This window comes from Rhea americana, unplaced genomic scaffold (genome assembly GCF_003343005.1).
Source record: "Rhea americana isolate MKP2758 unplaced genomic scaffold, rheAme1 scaffold_14, whole genome shotgun sequence".
Lineage (NCBI taxonomy): Eukaryota > Metazoa > Chordata > Aves > Rheiformes > Rheidae > Rhea > Rhea americana.
The window spans coordinates 5,491,625-5,508,487 of NW_028185483.1; the positions used below are offsets into that span (position 1 = coordinate 5,491,625).

General features: G+C 37.6%; 1 protein-coding gene across 1 annotated transcript in view; it reads right to left on the minus strand.

The window, feature by feature from the left end:
* DNER (delta/notch like EGF repeat containing) overlaps nt 1-16,863 on the minus strand; it is an 86,284-nt gene that overhangs the window by 52,776 nt on the left and 16,645 nt on the right. Inside the window, exon 5 of the mRNA XM_085298694.1 lies at nt 3,147-3,292. Coding sequence (XP_085154820.1) covers nt 3,147-3,292 — 146 coding nt within the window. The remainder of the gene's footprint in view (nt 1-3,146; nt 3,293-16,863) is intronic.

The window sequence follows — 16,863 nt, forward strand, 5'->3', positions numbered from 1 at the left end:
AAAATCATCTAGCTGAGTAGAGGCCAACTTACATTTAACCAATAAGGAATGAGTAAAAACTACATTACCGAGCAACTTCCAATTTAGGCCAGAATTTGTTTGTTTAYAGTTTTATGCATTCCACCAAAGACAATATGCTATTACAATTGTTTTACTGCAGATTGTTAATTACAGTTAACTTTTCCATTAAGCAGATGTGTTACCATATTCTTTAGCATTAAACTGGATTTGAAATAAAACTATGAACTACATAAAAACATAAAGATGGTTATTAATCTTCTTGGCACTGGAAGTAATGACTACGGGCCAGCGTAGCTCTTAGCTTATTCATGGCATTAAGCCTTTTATGCCTTCTCCTACCGAGTTGCTTTGCATCCTGGAAGACTAGATTGCACAAACACAATGAGTTATAGATGAAAACAAACAGCAAATCACTAAGGGCATGTTGTAAAGCTAAAGAAAATTAAAATTTCAAGTCAGCAAAAAAGAAATACAGAAGATGCATCTTGTGGGAAACTCATACAATCGTTGCTATACGTTCAGCATGTCATTTTGATGGTTGTTTGCTYCATCACTGGGGAAATCATTATGACATTTTAGTGGCTATCTTACCTAARATGAGTTAAACTGGTAAAAACACCCTGCTTAATGAAACAGGCACCTTCTATTTTTAACTATGTTGTTTATGCTGTGTCTGAATCCGTTTCCTGGTTTAAATTGTATTAGTAACTAATCCGCAAAAGAGTAAGGAAAATTGACATATTTGAAAAAACACTGTGGCTGAACATATAAAATGACATTTTTATTCTCCCTRGAGCAGCAAGCTGGTCATAAATTACCAACATCTGGAAACATTGTATCTGAGGCCTTAGTGAGAGCCCTGCTCATGGAAGGCTACATGGACCAGCTCTGACTGCACTGAAGACAGGCTTTGGAGATGTTCTTCCATTTGTTGAGGTTCTAGAAAAATCAGTAGTTTTCTAACAGTAAACACAAAAGCAGTTACATTTTTGAACTTGAAATTTGATTCAAAAGGAAGAGATATCAAGGAAACTGCTAATTCTAGTTCTCTCTGACTACAATGCATTGGAAGATGCCTCTTAGAAATAGACTTTAACAYGATTTCTTTATGTCCCATAACTTCAGGTATACAGGTGTCAGTTAACTATAATCTAGCACATGGTATGTCAGAAACAGAATCTTAATAAATTATCTTGTTATTATACACAGGTTCAAAGAAAGAACCAGGTGCAGAAAGATCATGAAAAATTCATGACTTCTGTCCAGCTAGAGCGCTCTGGAAAAGAACAGTCTGTGTCTGCATGAGAGGGGCTCCTCCATCACTAACTGTTCTAGTTTTAACTTACAAAATTTCTAATGTTAAGACTAAAAGTGGTGATGTGAAAGTCTCTTTTTGGAGTARTATAATAGCTCCATTTTCTTGACACAAAGTCAATTTGTCTTCCTTTCTAATTATTTCATTTGTAAGTTAAATCCTGTCTCAAAGATTTATAAAACATGTTTCCCTATTAAAGGCAATGTAAGTAATATAAGCATCTTCCTTAAAGACAGAATAAAAAGAGGTATTAAAGCCTCCACATAGATACAAGCATTAATAACTTTTATCCTGTGATACATAATGCAGAGTAAGACAAAGTAATTAGAGACTAAGAATGAATAAACAATATGAAATATAGAAAACAAAATAAGACTATCAAAGCCTTTACCTCTCAACTCAACAAAAATGGAAAAATAGAAGACATTCCAATATATCATTGCATATAGTAATTTTAACATTATTTCAATAAATCAAATCCAAAATGCTAAATTTCTAAAAGAAAAACATTAAATTTAGCAAAGCAGAAAAACTCAACTGGATTATGAAATAGTGCATATGTATCTGAATGAATAACTTTGCTGGCTATCAGCCAAGCGGTATGGTAGGGTAGCATTTACTTCTAAAAGCTTCTTGCAGTAATTGTGTTCACACGTTACCTCAGGCATTTTAAAATTTCACTTTTGAGAAATGAAGATGATGCTCAGTTATTCCAGATGTTAGCACTGTCATATATATAAAGATACTGCAGCAGTTTAATTACTGTTGTTACAATCCAAATTGTCATTTTTCTACCAAACATACTTATTGAGAATTTAAATCAGTAAATGGTAGCAGATGAACTATCACTGAATTCCTTAAATATATCAAAATTTCTGTGCTCGCAGTAGGCTCACAGCTGTTAATATTTACTCAACAGTTACTATTGCTTTTATCTCTCAAATGAATATTAATGAAACCCAAGATTAATTGTGCATATTTGTGCTGCAAATGACTTAATTCATGAAATAAAATCAACATATATAAAAAGTAATAGAGAATACATGATCTCATGTAGGCCAGCCTGGTTTTGCAAAAGCAGTGTTCAGACTGAAAATTTAACGTATTCTGTTCTTATTTTTTTATGTTACTATATTACACAAAATACATGGTGGCCGGTGCAGTTTCTATCTCCATCGTAGTCTCTCAATATAGAGTTATTTAAAGGAAAGAACTGTACACTGACAACTAAATGAATACGTTCCCTACTCAGATAAAGACAGGACAATTTCCAAACATCATCAGATTGCTCCACTCTGTTTCTTCCCACAGTTCTACTCAGACAATTCCAGGGCCCTATTCAGTAACTTGTGAGGAGGCCAATTATTAAGACACATAAAGAGAGAAGAACTAGCCTACATCAGACCTAAACCCAAAAGAAGGCTGAAGCTTCACATATCAGAACCTGTTGATCTGCAGATTGGGGATCCCGAATGTTCACGATACGCTTTTCATCTCACAAAGAAATACTCTTGTACAGTAAGAGTCAGCTGCAGTACACATTACCAGATACCTGACTTGAATACTTGTTTTTACTGCCAGGACAGTGTCTGACTCTTTGCATTTTAGGGATTTTCTTACTTTTAAGTACTTGATTTTTATAAATGACAAAGAAATGCATTTTTATTATCTAGTAACATCTATGGGCTTTTGCAGCCTATCACACAGCAGCAAGGAATGCACGCACTCAGAGTATCAGTACATTTTACCCTGGACTTCTATTACCATGTAATTTCCACTCTACACAAAGATCTTGACAGGTTTACCTTACCTCATCTGGTTGTGTGATACATTTTCCTTTCCCTGAACACGGGAAGCTATCTGAATGGCTTCCCACAGACAAGCAGGTACTGGTTTTCACTACCACAGTCAAGCGTAAAGCCACAATGCATTTAGTAACTGAATCATTCAAAAAACCTGAAAAAAAAACAAATTTCAATTTGTTAATATACAAGACAATATGCTAATAGATATTAATGCTCTACTGCTAGACAAACAAAAGTGAATTCAAAGAAATTGTCAACCGAGAACATCATTGTTCATATTTCACAGATGTTTCAAAATTTAACACATTTAAATTCAAAACTCAATACAGTTCAGAAACATTTTAAAATATTCATATTGATGAACAAAAGGAAGGCAAGGCAGTAAAACAGATGTACGTTCAGGGCTCTCATCCGCACTACTTTGGAAAAACTGACTTTAAACTGTTTTTTAAATTGCTTGAGATAATCTTTAACTATTAAGTACATAACAGAGTTCTTAAAATTGCTCTCCCATTTGGCTAATTTCTAGGACAAAAATATAGTAAAGCTAAGGTATTAGAAAAGCATACATCAGAGCACTGTAACATATCAAGACAAGACTGACATAAAAATAAAGACTAATTTTATTTTATTTTGCTTTTGTCTCCTGCTATCCTCTTGATAATTTACAAATACATTTCCTTAAGTTTTTAAGGACAAGAGATACTAAAATCAAACTCAGTGAATAAAAAGGTTTAAATTAATTTCTAAAAATTACTTTAGATATGAGTTAAAAGGCATACACAGCATAAACTGCATTACACTGCTAATAAAAGAACAATTTCTTAGTTGCATTTTTGATGGAGTTTGCAAGGAATACATAAACAGCCTGATAGCATTTCTTTGTGCATTTCCAATACAAGTATTTTTGAATGTCTAATCTAATAGCTCTATAAGGTGATATACTAGGCATAAATGAACACCWCCTAAAAAATGGAGCACTTGAGGAGGAAGAAAAAAATTCATAAATCTCTGGCTACCACCTACAATTGCAGAGAATTCAAAATTTAATCAGTTGGAAGCTATTAAAACATGCTGGAGCACAACAGCAGCCCCATCACCCATATTTCTAATAGAATTTAACATATTGATTCCTGAAAAAAAAATAATAAAGGAAAATAGTAAAGATAAAATGAGGCACATAGACAGCCAAGGCCAAAAGTAATAAAACTAGAGGTCATGTCAAAATACATATGTGTGTGTGTATGTGCGTGTTACAGACATAGAACCATGGTGGAGTTATACTTTTCTTTACAAACAAATAAGAGTGAGAGATTAAGGAAAAATAGATGCTGTTTTTAATGCAAATATCCTTAATATTARAAACAATGACAGTAAATAGATGTGGGAACTATATGACTCAGAATGGTTTTCCTAATATTTTAAACTTGAAATTCTGAAATCTTTTACTGTATGAGCCTCAAAGGATCTCTCAAAATGCAACCCAACTTCCTGTRTTAAAGATTGGACAAAGTGCTAGAATTTACTCGAGGAGAAAAATTCATTACAATACAAAAATTTCTAATGAACAGTAATAAAAGTTTCAAGAAACTCCCTGAATTTSAAGTGCATTTTCTTTCTAGAACTGCTGCTATACATTATTTGTATTCTACATATGGAAGAGTCAAATATTACTAATACTGAAAATTCCATAGAAAATCATAAAGGAAGATATTCTTTGTTCTTACTTTTTAGATTTCATTTTTAAATGTTGCATCCTTTGAACAATTAGTTGTCAATATTAGAAACACTGATCCCTAAACCGTAACTTCAAAGTAGGAAAATGTCATGTCCAATACAAATGTCATCAGCTTGAGTATAACCTCTATGAGTTAGCTAAATATTCTAAAAGATTGGATAGAAATGTATTAGGTATAGTTCAAATTTCTAATGGTCTATTTTGGCTAATGAAGATTATTGTAATCTGCTGACCTCTTCTAAGAAAGCCAATTTGTTCTGGCCTTAATACACACCACATTTTTCCCATCTGTTCAAAGATGCCATGAGAATAATTTTCTTTAACAATAGAATGTGATTGTCCTAGGTTATCGTGCAATTATACGTGAATGCTTGGAAGAATGTGGTATTTAGAAAATGTCTTTGGGTTCACATTTTCTTGTCTGAAGCAAACTGTTACATATTCTTCAGGACACTTCCCTAAAGGAATATTAAATCAACCTTCTTTGTACTTTGAGTCTTGTTACTATTTCGGTATCAGAAGCCCTTAGGCAAACCACTGAAGAAATTATTCTCACTGGAATGCCACATATTTTCCTGTGATTTCTAATTATCTCACCCAATTTCCAAAGATAAAAAGGTAAAAATACAGCTATTTATTTTCACTTTATAGTGCTTGCATATAACTTTCCAAAATCTCTGAGCTTTAAGGCTAGAACTCTGTCTGATCATCTAGTTCTGACTTGCTGCTTAACTCGGGTCATAGCATTTCAAGTGATTACTTGGCCAATTCCTGTAAGAGTGACTGAACTAGAGTGAGTTTAAACTTCTATTTTTAACTTCTACACAGCAGAATAATTTCAGAAGTATGTTTGCATCTACCTTCATCTCARGTTTGAAGAAAATCATTAGAGCTCATAAAAGCAAGAAATAATTTTGCTCAGYTTAACTTTACCGGTTTTCTGAACTAGCTAAAATGTAATGATATCAGAGTACTTTAAATCAGAGAATTCAGGGTTGAGTTATTTACATTAGTATTATGGAAACAATTTTAAAATCTAGTAAATCAGAATATGAAGTGACATATCATTTATTTTGCCAAARGAGGGTTCTCAAGCTCTGTGCTCACACAGCTGATAGTCTGAAAAGTGTCTGCATGATTTCACTGGCAGTATGCGTGCTTAAAATGCACTACAGCTCATCCTATCCTTGCAGTTTCACATTTTGTCTAGGAGCACAAAGCACACATTCTCCTGTTTCTCTCAGACCAAGAAAGTTAAGAATGAAAAATAAGAAATATAGTCAAAATACAAAGTGATAGTATTATTTATGTCTAGGTATTTTCAGCAAGATCAAATCATGACATTCAGGTTACCACTGTATCTTTTGCCCTATTCACAACACATGCTTTCTTTATACCTGTATTTAGTCAGGGCTCTCTAAGCTAAAGTAAAGCTCATATTCCCAACCCATAGTCAGTAAGGAGTGAGTACTTGTTTGCGTTATCCCCATATCTGCACAATGCTCCCCCCCAGCCCTTCCTGCTTCTATGATTGCTAGCGGTGTATGTGTAAATTTTGCAGTATCCCTTGAACAACATGAAGGATATTTTTTACAGAGAAGGTATTCAAACATTGGTTGATGGACRTATTTTACTACACTACACAAACTGAGTTGCTTCCTTGGTAGCCTCTATTTGACTGAAGCCTTCTTTCAAGGCATGGCAGACTGAGGTCAGTAAGATGGTCCATACCRGAATGCCAAAACAAGCAGGAAAGAAGTTAGCAGACACCACCACCAACTCAGACTGTTACCCTATTGCATATTATATTAACAAAAGGCATAGGCTGAACCGAGAACCCTAACAAACCCCTGGTATGCACACACTACTACTACACATAGAAACACTCCCCCCCGCCACGTGATTTCCTCAAATGTATTTTTCTTTAATCCAGTCTTAATATATATTTGCCTACTGTTGAAATAACAGAGTATCATTTTATATCAGAAATGCAGCAACAGTTCCTTACACTACAGTTCTAAGGCTCTGATTCAGAAGATGATTTAGGAGCTTTAAGTCATACTTGGGGAAGATTGTAGATCTTTGAGTCCACCTAAAGGTTCCTCAGATGAGASAGAATGAGGGAGAATGACTGCCAAGTCAGTCTCTCGGCATGACTGCCAAGACCTGGCCACTCATTACAGTGCAGCACCAGTTCCCAAGTTTTTCAACTTATTTTTAGCCTAGTTTTCCCAGAAAATGAGACAGCAGTGGGATGTCTATCAGTTTCCATCTGTTCCTTTTTTCTCCTTCAACACCTGCCCACACCAAAAGTTTTTGGGGTCACTAACCGATTTCAACAACATTTTACAAAGCAGCAGAGTTCTTGAAGGTACTAAGTTCCTTCAGCTTCCCTGCACATTATATACCCTTAGAATTAAGAGCAGTAGGTCAAAACAGGTAGGAAAACAAAAAAGGGCCCAAGAACAAGATTATGTCACTTCTCCATGTCATTCCTTGTATATAGTGCAGTCAGACCTCTATTAATAGGAATATAGAACTACAGATATTTTCAAATACAAGAAAAACAGATACTATCACTGCTTCAAGACCAAAGCAGTGGTATTGGCTATGTCTGAACTGCATCTTCAGTTCCTGCAACTGAGTAGTGTCACAGAGCTATAATACCTGCAGACACGATTTTAATTTCCAGAAGCTGTATAGCTGCCACCAAAGCATACTGAACCTCTGTAAGCCTTAGTGGCTCAGGACACCAACCATGCAGGTATGGCTATTCATCCACCCACAGTTAACGGCAAGTCAGAGGCCTAACCCAAAGTGTCAAGGTCACTAAAGGCCTACTAGCGCCCTCAGGGACCTGATACCAATGCTTTTGTACTGAATTCCAAACAACASGTTAGGAATTATTTTATAATTTGTTAGGACCATATTATAAACAAAGAGAAAAGAAAAAAGTAAGAAACCRGTAGTCAATGATCTTTGATGCACTGCTTCTGTTGCATTAGTTGCACAGTATACTTGTACAGAACATCTGAGATCATTCTCATTCTCCAATGATACTGCTGGCCAACATAGCATCTGGGGATACAAAAATACACTGTAATAACAAAGCTGTCATTGTGCACAAAAACAGCCTTATTTGCAACTGGTACAACTTATCAAACCTTCAACCTGATATACAGATCATCCTGCTTAATGTGATTAAAGTGATTTGTTACAGAAGCCTAGGCCAGATACTGCTTTGATAGTATTATATTTGATTCTCATTGCTATAAACAGATTTTAGTAAGAAACTATTCAAGAAAATTGTTTCCAAATATTTTTTTGAAAAGTCATACAAAACCCATATATTTTAAAAATGACTATTTTGCACTGAAAAGCAGTGGTCAAACTTCTCATTGTGTCCTTTTCTTTATTTTTTTTTTGGTACTATAGACTCATTAAGTTTAAAAATAGATATGCTTTCTTCTGTCACTATCAACACTGAGAACTCTAGACTCTGAAAATCAAATGCATATTTTTTTTCATATACATAATCTCTATCACAGTGATAAATATAACTGTGCTGCTGGTCACGTTATGTTCTCTGTAACATTTCTGCAAAGCCATTACCCTTTGATGTGTATTAAAGAGGCAGACTAACAATCACAGGGTTATGCAGGTATAACAGCAAAATTTAGGTTCACAAATTTATTACAAAAACCTTGGGAAGAAATAGCACACAGCTTGACTTTCAAAACTGGAGCCAAGTTTCACAGGGTTGACAAAATATTTATGAATTGAGCAAACCAAGTGGATTCAYTTAGCATACAGAAACCTCCAGGCATATGCTGCATTATGTTTCCACTATAACAAATAGGGATGTTTCTGTTTCACTACTGCTGAATTTGATAGCTTAACTAGACGAAAACCTATAATAGGATTAAGAAACAGCTAGCAAGAGTACTCTTACCCTTATGAGACTACTTGCATACAGCTTACTATAGGGGGTGGGGGATGTTATGGTTTACATTAACTTAAGAGTGGGACTTCTGACACAGCTTCAAGRGCTCTGCTTATTGAATAGGATAACGGTGAAAGTCCATGGAAGGGTGACAAGACTAATGTACTCACAGATTTCCTGCATCAGAATTTTCCCATCATATGCTTATTTATCAGCATCTCCACAATGCTGCCAAGTTGGCAGTGAACTACTTTTGGGCACAAATGTACACCACCAGAACTTGCAATGCTACACTTCACAAACACAGCAAGTAGGACAAGAGGCAATGGGCAGAAATTGAAGCACAGAAAGTTCCGCCTGAATGTGAGGGGGAATTTCTTCCCTGTGAGAGTGATGGAGCACTGGAACAGGTTGCCCAGAGAGGTTGCGGAGTCTCCTTCTCTGGAGATGTTCAAGGCCCGCCTGGACGCAGCCCTGTCTAACATGCTCTAGGTGACCCTGCTGAGCAGGCAGGTTGGACTGACTACATGATCTCCAGAGGTGCCTTCCAACCTTACTGATTCTATGATTCTACGGTGGAATACAAAAGACACAGCTGGGACTGTGATCAGGAGAGATGCGGTAGATTGTATAGATGGCAAGGTTAACAAGGATTTATCTATAGTGACTGGTTCAGCTTGAGTACATAAGTGCTTACCCTACTTTAAAWACATAACACATACTGTACTCTACAATAATATAGTACTAGCAGATGATCTCAAAGCACTTTACAAGCTTTATTTAGATGTGCCTCACATTTTCCTTTAAATTATGCATTACTATCCTCATTTTACAGGCAAGGTTAAATGATCTGTCACAGTACAAACAACCAGGTCATCAACCTGATGTAAATATCTTGATGATTAATTGGTCACAAGAGTTGTATTTGAGTGAAATCTTTAGGGAAAGAAGTCATCAAGTATTACAAACGTGAGTAGATAACCCTCCAAATACAGACTAGAAAAATAATTTCCCAGAGTTCATTGCTAAAAGTAGCTTTAAACAAAACTAATTACTAAAGTATTCACAATTCATGTTTAAAAGACTCTGAAGAGTAAACATTATATAGATGTTAGCTTAAAACATAGTATTTCAAAAAAAAAATCTGAATCRTCTCATGATTTCATCTGCTTATGGCTGGGAGAAGGTAAGTATAACTTGATAATGAAGGGTAAGGCATGATACTGATTTTAAACATACCCCTTTTTGCATAGCCTATCGGCATTTTTCATAATTTTTTATTTCAGCTGTTTACTTTTTGCCTTCAAAGGCAAAAGGCCACCCTTTGAATGAGTCACTTCATGGAACTTTTTATGCTGTTCACACTTTTGCTGCTGCTATCATTTATTGAAATGCTATCTTCTGCAAGACTAGCTCTAATGTCCAATATCCAAGGAAACCATCACAGTTCACCTCAATACTACCCACAGCAGGACCCTTAGAAGCAAAGTGTACACATGCAAACGAAAATCCCATTAACTGCAGCAGTATATACCAAATTCTCCCCAAGGCTGACTTGCACTAAACTATACTGTCAAACACAAGTTACTGCGCCTCAACTCAGCAGCAATAACCATGTGAATACTCCATCTGTGGCACGTGCAAGGCAATCCGACTTAATTTAGACCACACTGAAAGCAGGTTAAGTCAAACAATTTCACATACTCCACGGACTAGGAGATCATACGGACTCYCAGCTGACGCAGGTTTGAAGTGTAAATGATTGAACAGATATTATAGTTTTAGTCATGTTACAGACAGCTGGTAAATGTCACAGAGGGGAAAAATTAAAATCCAATGTACCATCCTTAATATCCAAACTGATATCCAAATATCCTGAGCTTCTGTGAACAGCTAGATGAGAAAGACTGTAATTCAGGAGCAGCGTAGTGTTTTGCAAAGGATACAGACAATCCTCTGTAAGCAGAACATGTCCTACAGCGTGAACTCTTACCCCAGCAGTACAAAATCAGGCCAACTCTGAGACCTGCTCCAATGTTACTACAATCAAATTAGCTCCAGGCAGACTGGAAATGGTGCAGACTTAAACTGACTTAAACATAAACTGAGGACACTTCCCTTACTGAACAGCAATATTAACTTAGCACAAGAATAAATTAACAGATTCACAAAAAAAAAATTGATGGTATATAGTCACTGTAAAACTTCTAGCCAACATAAATATTAAAAGAAAAAAGATTTTAATGACGGCCTTATGTGGTTTGTTTGTTTGTTTTTACCATTTGTATAGCAGACTGTATATTTTCAGAATAAATATTCTAGTTTTCAATTAGAGTACAATTACACTTTTGGATAAAAACATACATGCAACAAATTATAGCAGATTTTTGAGAGTCACTGCACAAGCTGAAAGCATTATTCAAATGCTTCAGTAAGGCCCTTCAAATTTTCAAGGAAAATGTTAAAGCATTTTCTCAGGAAATGATTAAATTAAATAATTATTATTGAATCAGTTCAGTAAATCTTATTCATTTGCAGAAAACGTGACTAGAAAAAGATACGCATGTTGCTGGAATCACATCCAGTATATTACTCCAGCAGGACAGATGTACACAGTGTTGGCTGAGTGAAAGCCTTAAAAAAAAATAAAAATAAATAAATAATTAAAAAAAGACAGCCTGCATTTTCAACTCACAACAGAGATCCTTAGCTAGGCACGAACTATAAAGATTCTTGAGAATTTCAGTTTGAAAGACTCATGCACAAACTGATGGTGCATCAGGCTACTCTTATCTCATTTTTTCAAACTTGTAAAATGCATTTTATCTGATTTCAATGTTTCATAATATACTGCAATGAAGAATAGGTGCATGACAGTATCTAGGCAAAGTTTTGCAGTTATTCATTTTTATATATCCTAGTACCATTAAAGACAGCATACTACAAAGATCCTGGATTAAAGTAAATACTGCAGAGATATTTTATAACTATGATGAATAGTTTATACAAGAATCATTAACTTCAAAGAGTAAGTTCAGCCTGACCGTGAGGGGGAATTTCTTCACTGTCAGAGTGACAGAGCACTGGCACAGGTTGCCCAGAGAGGTTGTGGAGATATTCAAGGCCCGYCTGGATGCAGCCCTGYCTAACATGCTCTAGGTGACCCAACCTTAGAATCATAGAATCGGTAAGGTTGGAAGGGACCTCTGGAGATCATCTAGTCCAACCTCCCTGCTCAGCAGGGTCACCTAGAGCATGTTAGACCTGTGCCAGKGCTCTGTCACTCTCACAGGGAAGAAATTCCCCCTCACAGTCAGGCGGAACTTCCTGTGGTTCAATTTCTGCCCATTGCCTCTTGTCCTGTCACATGGGACAGCTGAAAAGAGTTTGTCCCCGTCCCCCTGACACCCTCCCTTCAGGTACTTGTACACATTGATAAGATCCCCCTTCAGTCTTCTCTTCCCCAGGCTGAAGAGGCCCAGCTTTCACTGCCGTTCCTCATAGGGCAGGTGCTCCAGCCCTCTGATCAGCTTTGTAGCCCTACACTGGACTCTCTCCAGTAGCTCCATGTCTCTCTCGYACTGGGGAGCCCAGAACTGGATGCAGTACTCGAGATGAGGCTTCACCAGGGCTGAATAGAGGGGCAGGATCACCTCCCTCRACCTGCTGGCAACACTCTTCCCAATGCAGCCCAAGAGACCATTGGCCTTCTTGGCCACAAGGGCACATTGCTGGCTCATGGTCAACTTCTCACCCACCAGCACTCCCAGGTCCTTCTCTGCAGAGCTGCTCTCCACAAGGTCAGCCCCCAGCTTGTACTGGTGCCTAGGGTTATTTCTCCCTAGGTGCAGGACTCTGCACTCGYCCTTGTTGAACCTCAGGAGGTTCCTCTCTGCCCAGCTCTCCAGCCTGTCCAGGTCTCTCTGAATGGCAGCACAGCCCCCAGGTGTGTCAGCCACGCCTCCCAGCTTGGTATCATCAGCAAACTTGCTGAGGAGGCACTCCATCCCCTCACCCAGGTCATTGAAGAAAAAGTTGAACGGGATGGGACCCAGTACTGAGTCCTGGGGGACACCACTCGCCACAGGCCTCCAAATGGACTCCATGCCACCGATGACGACCCTCTGAGCTCCGCCTTTCAGCCGGTTCTCAATCCACCTCTCTGTCCGCTCGTCTAACCCACACTTCCTGAGCTCATCTAGGAGGATGTTATGGGAGACAGTGTCAAAAGCCWTGCTGAAGTCAAGGTACACAACGTCCACTGCTCTCCCCTCRTCTACCCAGCCAGTCATTCCATCATAGGAGGCTATCAGATTGGYTAAGCAGGWTTTCCCCRTGGTGAATCCAWGCTGGCTACTCCTGATCACCTYCTTTTCCTCCRTATGTCTGAARATGACCTCCAGAATGAGCTGTTCCATCACCTTTCCAGGGATGGAGGTGAGGCTGACTGGCCTAGAGTTGCCTGGGTCCTTCTTCTTGCCCTTCTTGAAGACCGGAGTGACACTGGCTTTCTTCCAGTCCTCAGACACCTCTCCAGTTCTCCAGGACCTTTGAAAGATGATGGAGAGYGGCCTGGCAACAAYGTCCGCCAGCTCTCTCAGTACCCGTGGGTGCATCCCATCCAGGCCCATGGATTTGTGGATGTCTAGCCTGCCCAGAAGGTCTCTAATCCTTTCGTCCTCAATCAAAGGAAAGTCTTCCCTTCTCCGGACTTTCTTCCTCAYGTCCAGCCTACAGGATTCATGAGGGCTGCCCTTAGCAGTGAAGACTGAAGCAAAGAAGGCATTCAGTAATTCTACCTTCTCTGTATCCCTTGTCACCAGGGCCCCTGCCCCATTCAGTAGTGGGCCCACATTTTCCCTAGTCCTCCTCTTGCTGCTGATGTGTTTGAAGAAGCCCTTCCTGTTGTCCTTGACATCCCTTGCCAGACTCGATTCCAACTGGGCCTTAGCCTTGCTCGCAGCATCTCTGCATACTCTGACTGCATTCCTATAATTCTCCCAAGTAGCCTGTCCCCTCTTCCACAGTCTGTGTATTTTCTTCTTCTGTCTGAATTTGGCCAAGAGCTCTTTTCTGATTCCATGATTCTATGAACACTGACACAAATAGTGTGAAGCTATAATTCCAATGAAGTAAAAAGCAGATTTTCCATGACTTAATATGTTTTAAAGCTTGACCCTTTTGTTGCCACCTCTTATTTAAAGACATGCTGGATTCCCTCCTTTCTCACGCTTCCCATGACCTTTTTGGCAACCCTCAATGTCCAYCTCTAACACTTCACCTTCCATGGCCGATACTTCTGGGTACACTGAATACACCTGATACTCAGAAAATATGAAATGTCACCAGTAAAAGACATTTTTAAAGCTCTGGAGTTGGGCACAAAACTTTTGAATTCCCTTGGCATCAAATAAAGCATTTTTGTTGCACACAGTTGGGCAGAGATCAACAGTTCACCTTACTTGTGCTACATAGCAACTTTCCAGTGATTACTTTTGAYGAGCAATAATTTGACATTAAATGCCACCAGCACCTTGGGATATCCTGTGTGCTTTATCCTACTCCTAATCCACCCAACCTACTGTGTATAAGCAGTACTATTTTTTTTGGCAGTGGGTGGGAAGGAGAGTGCTCACTTCAGAACCTAACTTAGTCACTTTTCCTCTGGCTAGTAAGTGAAATTTCTAACAAAATAAAACACTTTAGAAGACTGGCACATGTTTGTGGTACGAAATCCTATCAAAAACACAGTAAAAATATTTGAGGAAAAGCAGTGTCAGCRAGAGTGTTTTATGGAATGCACAAGCCAGTCCTCAAGTTAGCATTCCCACTTTTATTATGACTTATTTTAACGAGATAAATGTTGCAATTTAACAACATAAAAATCATGCTGCATAATCATGGCATCATAGTGCTTTTCCTACACTGCAAAACTCTGTTTGCAGAYGCAGCAGCCATTTTGTAAATCATATTATAGAAAAAAGACCGGTCTTTTTCATTCAGTTGTACTAAACACTTTTCTCCTTCTCTCAAATCATTCATTTGTAAAGTCTAGAGTTGTTGAGCTTTCTTTCTTTCTCTGGTGTAAAGAGTAACACGATCACTGTATCTTAGAGACATCACTATTTTCAATTTTTTGACATTGTGCCCAGCTAATCAGAACCTTATTCCTGTCTTTTGAGCCTTTTCAATCTTGTCTGAACAACTTTAAACAAATGCTTGTTTTGTTAATTAGTTGCCATGAGGTAACTAAATATTTCCCTGAATGTTTTGTCTTTGAGATACCAATCTTATTCAGGAGGATTTGCAAGAGGTAATTAGAGTACCAACCTGAGTGGTACCAAACTTGAGGTGACACAGKGGGAAGTGACTCCAATGAAAAGAAAGCACAGTAATCTCTCAGGTCTTCCCCTTTGTTCTTTAACAACTCTAATCAGAAATTTTATAAAAGGTCTAAGAAAACTAATATGCACAGAATTTGCTAATTAAGAGAAGAATCTTTTACAAATTCATTTGAATAAACAGATAAAGCCTGGGAAAAGGAAATATATAAAGCAAACATATTGGCTGGCATGCTCCCATGAGCAAAGCTTTGCTATGCTTACAGCATCCTGTAATACCTTGTGGTATCATGATTGTTGTAGCTTAAGTACCATCAACAAATGAGTATGTTTAATTAATTACTGCTTTTTGTATAAAGTCACTCATTTCCATTTACTGTAGCTTAGAGTAAGTTTGTCCTGAATATCAAGAAACATATGGAATGTCATTCTTGAAAAACAAGCTGTACGCAAAATTCTTCTGATCTTGTTGAAAAACAGAAACTTAAATGAGGTATGTCAGAAAACTAGCAAACCTTTTCTAACCGTTTGGACCAATCTGAACCAAAGATTAAACCATTTTTATATAAACCTTAGTTGGACTATAGATTTCAATAGAGTTCAGGATTTTGCAYATCTAGTGATAGAGTTTCGTTCTGTTTCATGGTCAGGAGTTATGCTTTACTGCACAAAAATTAATAATAGAAAGCAAGCAAAATATTTCTGTATAATTGGGAAGAAAATCCATAAGAAATTCTTYTTTCTTTCTTACCATAAATGATGGCAGGTCACAAATATTTTTAAACTAGCAAATCAGTATTTCCATTCCCCTGTTCCTTTAGTATTTCACCTTTTTTCTAATAAATACACGGAAATTATTCTGGGAAAAGCTATAGCTAAAATGAGGCAACGTAAAATAATTTACTCTTCTTTCATCACTTAAACTTGATTATATTTTAGGCTATTAACATATCAGGACTGAAAGACATACAGAGGGAATGTTTCATATTCCCTTTCTGTCAAAACTACTATACTCAATCCATACACTAGCTAAAATAATCTTAAATAGAATTTTCAAAATTTCAAATGTCCCTTACTTAAACTTGTCTTTACTAAGCACCAAGATTCTCCCATCCATGAATATATCACTATATTATTTGATTCTGAGGCCTGTTTCATGCACAAATTTGTGATTCATGTTCTTTATATAAATCAAAAAACATTTTGATTTCTTCCATAAAATTACACTACAACTATTAGAAAAATCTACAAATAATTTCAGTATCAGGAAATTCAGAGGAAAGACCAAGGAAAAAAGATAGGTAGGTAAGAAGAGACAGTGAGTGTTGTCTACCTTGACTTCAAGAAGGCTTCTGACACTATCTTGCATAACATCCTTGTAGGCAAGCTGATGAAGCACAGGCTAAATGAGCAGACATTGAGGTTCTGCCATTCAGAACTGGCTGAATGGCAGCACTCAAAGGATTGTGATCAGTGGCACAAGGTCTAGTTGAAGGCCTGTGGCTAGCAGTGATCCCCAGGGTCAATATGGATCCAGTCTTGTTCAACTTGCTCATCAATGGCCTGGGTGAAGRGACAGAGTGCCTCCTCAGCAAGTTTGGAAACTGGGAGGAGTGGCTRTGCTGTTATTCTGAGAGACCTTGACAGACTGCAGAGATGGGCAGAGAGGAACCTCATGAAGTTCAAGAAAGGAAAGTGCA